Below are 4,738 nucleotides of genomic sequence, written 5' to 3'. Positions count from 1 at the left end.
CCTGCCGTCTCCCCTCAGCCCCCCGCACTCTTCCGGTCTCGGCAGGAGTCTCACGTCTACTCCCCTCCTGACTCACGGGGTGAAGGGCGCAGGCTGAGCCTCTGCTGGGTGGGGGTGCCCCTCCCAGGCCTCCATCCCCTGCGCTGGACCTGGAGCATCCCGAGGGTCCGAGGGTGACTGGCCCCAACTTCCTGGGTTGGGTCCGGCCTGTGCCCAGTAGGAGCTGTCATCTCGGGGAGCGGCCACCTTCCTGGGTCCTGGGCCTTCGTCTGGAGAGCGGGGAGCGTGGGCACTCCTGAGTCACCCTGGTAGTGATGGAGGTGGCCTTGAAGCTGGGCCCTGGGCATGGAGCTCCAGCCAGGAGGGGCCAGCCATGTGGGGGCACTGAAGAGGGGGTCAGCCGAGCCCCCAGGACCACCTCACGTCCCCCTAGTCTTGGCGAGTAGATGGCCCAGCTCCTCACAGGACCTTCCTGGGACGCTGAGTCCCCTCCCACTCTGCCTTTGTCTTCCTCATGGTCACTGCCCCTCCCGTCCACTGCCCACTCAGATACTTTCCTGCCCCAGAGCCCCCAACAGGACTCTGGGCACCTCTTCGTGTGCCACCCACTGTGTGCAGCGACCTCAGGGTTTGCCTGCCACGTACGGTCACCCTCCTCCCAGCGGGTCCCCCTATCCGGGGGGTGAAGGGTGCCACCCCAGGCTCTGGAGGGGACGACTTGGGGCCCCACTGCAGAGTGGACCTGCCCCTGAGCGCACAGGCTCCCCCCGCAGCCCACACCTCTGCCCCCATGAGCTCAGCTTCTGCCCCCTGGTGCTGCCAAGGAGAAGCGAGTCATTCCAGACGGGATATTGACAAGTTCCAAGAGCTATTCTCTTTCTGTCCTCATAAAACCTACACGTCCCTCTGTACCTGTCGAAGCCGTCAGCCCGCAGGCGAGGCCTGGGAGCCGGAGCTGCCACCGTCCCCTCCCCCACCCGCTTCCCTCCCCTCCGGCCCTGCGCCAACACTGGCCACCCTTGCCCAGGTCCTCCCTGGCCTGAGCGGACGGCCCTCTTCAGCTCGGGGTGCCGGCGGCTGCTGGGACACCCCAGCTAGAACCGGCTTCTCCGGGGGGTGGCCGAGCCATGCTCTTTGAGTGCCATTGTCAGTTTTGAGCGTCGGTCACTGAGGAGCCCCCCCGCCCGGGCGACGCGGGGTGGGGGTTGGTGGAGCCTCGATCAGTGCTGCCTGGTGCCGTGCGGCAGACACCGGCTCTTCTCGGCTCTCGTTTGTCCGTCGGGCCTCGGCTCCGGGGACCTGGTGGCGGTCAGTTCGCGTCGGAGGAAGGTTTTTGGGTTCCCTGCTCTGCAGGCGTTTAGGAAAACGCCTGTGTCCTTAACGGCGGCCTTGGATGAAGGCCGCCCACGGTCCCTGCTGGTCGGTGCGGCCGTTCTGGAGTTATTCCGGGCTCCCTGTGGGGCCACCCCGCTATGCCAGGCCACCTGGCTGTGAGGCCAGCACCCCTTCCCCGGCTGGAAACGTACACGGGCCTCAGCCTACACGTTACCTGACGCCGACCCTTCTTACGTGAAATCCGTGCATCAGACTCAGTCACGTGACTCGTGCAGAGGCACAGCCAGCGCCCCGGCCTGGGACTGACGTGGGGGCACCCAGCGCTGGCACCGTCCCCAGCACTCGGCCGCATGTGGGCTGCCACAGTGCTGTCACCCCGACAGAACGTGCTTCTGTCTGGTGCATATCTGCATTTACGTCCAGCTCGCTCTGGAGGCCACGCTTCCTCTGGTGGCACTGGGGGGCATCCACGTACCAGCTCTCGTTACGGGGTCTGCTCTGTTTCCCAGCCCAGCCTCACTCCAGGGCCTTAATTCTCCTCCTTTTCCCAAAGCCCCTGGGTGGCCGGCCCTTGGCCAGTTCTGCCGTGTGTGGTGATCGGCTGGGTCCCCCAGCCCAGAGGTGTCGGCCACACCGTGGGCCTGACGCGGCTCTGGTGTAGATTTCCTGATAGATGTGGCGTCTGCCCTTCAGCCTTGGGGTGCTGTGGGCCAGGGAAAGTTAGCTCAACACAGTCGGGCACATCTCCCTCGAGACTTGGCGGTGCGTCACCGAACACCAGTGTGGCTGCTCAGACACCTTGACCAGTCCACAGGTGTTAAGGACGCAGGGGCCCGGCGTTTGGTTAGCCGAAGCTGCGTGGTGTGGACGGGGCTCTCGGGCCTGGGCGCCCTTCCCGGGACCGTGGGCAGAACGGCCTGCCAGGCCGAGGCGGCCGGTTCACGTGCCACCTGTCCCTGTTTTCATTTTCAAACTGCCCGTGGCCGGAGCACCGTGCCGTCAGCCTGTGTCCTGCGTCCAGTGCGCACCTTGGCGGTTCTGGGGTTCCGTGTTTGCCCAGTGTGAAGGAGGCAGCACTTCCTGCCACCTGCAGTAGCTGGGCCGTGGTTCCGGCCTTCTTTCCCTGCAGGCAGCTCGCGGCCAATTGATATCGAAATACCTGTTGGTTTCTAGCAGGTAATTGTGTTGGCAGAAGCCCATGGCCAGTGACTGTGCAATTTTGTCACTGCAAACGGTAACAAACACGGCACCCTAGGAAGCCCCCCCTCAGGCCACATAGCCCCCGGGCCCACCCGGGGTGATGCCGTGTCCCATAGGCCCACAAGTCCTCACGAGGCACACCTGGGCCCAGGCTTTGCTGGGAGCCGGTTTGTGAGTGCTTTCCAGAAGAAGCCGCTTCTTCTGGAACCCCCAGGCTTGGCGAGGAGCGTCCTGGTCCAGAGGCCTCAACGCCTGCCCGGGAATGGAGGGGCCTGGCCTGAGTCTCAGCGGCTCCTGGAGTTTCCTGCCTGCCCTGGGCTCCCCTCCCGTTCCCAGTAATCCCCAGTTAGTCAGCTGCCATGGGCACAGGTGTTGGGGCCTCCTGGTGGCCTGGAGGCGGGGCCCTCCTCCTGACCACAGCCTCCTTCCCTGGACTCCACCTCTGCTTCATGTCCTTCCCTCTGCCACTTCGTGAGGCCACAGCCTCTCCCGCCCTCCTCGCCTCCCGTCCAGCTTGCCCTCCGTGCTTCCTGCTCCAGATTACGTTTTGGGTCGCAACCCCTCAGGCCGAGTTGGCCTATGGTGACATTGGAGTGAGTCATACTGTGTGAACAGCAGAGGCCACATCCCCTCCCCTCCGATGCTGAGCGCCCGTGTGCGGAGCGTGTCCCAGCCCTACCGTCTGTCTTGGAGGTGCCCTCTGTACCCCCAGCCCCCACTGAGGTTTGCTGGGGTCCCCCCAGCCCCCACCGAGGTTTGCTGGGGTCCCCCCTCTCCCTCATCCTGGGATTCCTGCCAGACTGGGGGGTCCGGGAATCACAGGAACACTGGGGATGTCGGTAGCCCAGGCCGGTGCAGGGCAAGGCCACTGGGTGGGTGGCCTGCAGCACGGAGGAGGGTGTGGGCTGGCCAGAGCACCGGGGCCAGCTCTGTCAGGGTCTGAGGCTGGAGGTCGGGGCTGTAGGACCAGGCAGCTCCGGGAGGGGGCTCTGAGGGACTTGGGCACAGCGGCCGGGGCAGGGAGCCGCCTGGCCTGTGGCCTTGCACGGTGCCCGGTCATCACCTGTGTGGTCTTTTCATTAGCAGCGCAGATCTATTCTGAGCTTAACCGTAAACAAACGTGTGGAAATTGATAGGAAGGAAAAGAGCCGTGTGTCTGTGAAGCACGGAATTATTCGTCCGTTGAAAAACACAGTGTGCCCGTTACGGTGCAGCTCTGTGCTGCCCGATGCTGTCGTAGCCGGCACCGAGGAGCCGGCCGGCGGGAGCGGACACCGTCCCCTGCAGGACGGCCCCATGAGCCCTGGAGCTGCCCAGCCCAGGCTCGCACCGCGGTTTGCGCTGACACGAGCCTTCTCTCCTCCTCAAGAACCGAAGAGCAGACGGCTCAGCAGCCTCCGAAAAGCCAGGCCCAGGTCGCGAACGGAGCGGGTAGGTCCCGGTGGGCGCCGGACGGGAAGCTGGTGGTGGGTGTTGGGTCCCTTCCCGGGCACACCTGCTGGCATCTGGCTATCCCCTCCCCTTGGAACTGGGGTAGCGTCTCTAACTGAACTCGTGAGTCGTCGTGGCAAACGCAGGCCGTTCGCTGTTCAGTCAAGCGGTGACTGTATTTCTCGGAGACATAGCGCCACGTTTGTCCCGGGGCTTCCCCACAGAAGCGGTGTCCTCGTCACGCCGGCTCCACGGCCACTGACCTGGCAGCTGGCTTCCAGGGGCTGCTCCTCCCGCCAACGGGACGTGCGAGCAGCAGGGGCGGCCGGGGGCGGCGTGTGTCCTGCACTTTCTAAGTCGGGACCAGAGCCGTTTTTCTGCACCTTTTCTTCCTGCTCGAGCTCATGCTCGGCATCTCATTGCATTTTGTGCTTCCTAAAATGACCCTTCAGGTGGTTGGGAGGAAACCGGTGTTCTGCCCGGCTCTCAGGGGGCCATCCAGGACAGCCCCGGCCCCCCGTCCTCGGGCCTAGGACCCGTTCCCACGGGCTGGCCGTTTGGGGCTCCGCTGCCTGTGTCGGTGGCGCTCAGACTGGCCCTGAGAGGGCCTGGGGTTGAAGCCCTGCCCAGTGTAAGGACGAGGAAACGGGCCTGGGTGGGGGACAGCCTCTCCCGGGGGCGGAGGCCGAGCTGGGACCGGAGCTGGTCCCGCCCAGGTCAGGGCCTGACCAGCTTGTCTTTCCGAGGGAGAGGGGGGGTACCCTCTCTGAGG

At 65.0% G+C, this 4,738-nt stretch overlaps 1 protein-coding gene across 1 annotated transcript in view; it reads left to right on the top strand.

Moving 5' to 3' along the window:
• GRAMD4 (GRAM domain containing 4) overlaps nt 1-4,738 on the top strand; it is a 40,240-nt gene that overhangs the window by 19,848 nt on the left and 15,654 nt on the right. Inside the window, exon 7 of the mRNA XM_025051042.1 lies at nt 3,905-3,966. Coding sequence (XP_024906810.1) covers nt 3,905-3,966 — 62 coding nt within the window. The remainder of the gene's footprint in view (nt 1-3,904; nt 3,967-4,738) is intronic.

This window comes from Pteropus alecto, unplaced genomic scaffold, assembly GCF_000325575.1.
Source record: "Pteropus alecto unplaced genomic scaffold, ASM32557v1 scaffold118, whole genome shotgun sequence".
NCBI lineage: Eukaryota > Metazoa > Chordata > Mammalia > Chiroptera > Pteropodidae > Pteropus > Pteropus alecto.
Note: the sequence above shows the minus strand (reverse complement) of the source record. Positions and strands in the feature narration are given on the sequence as shown.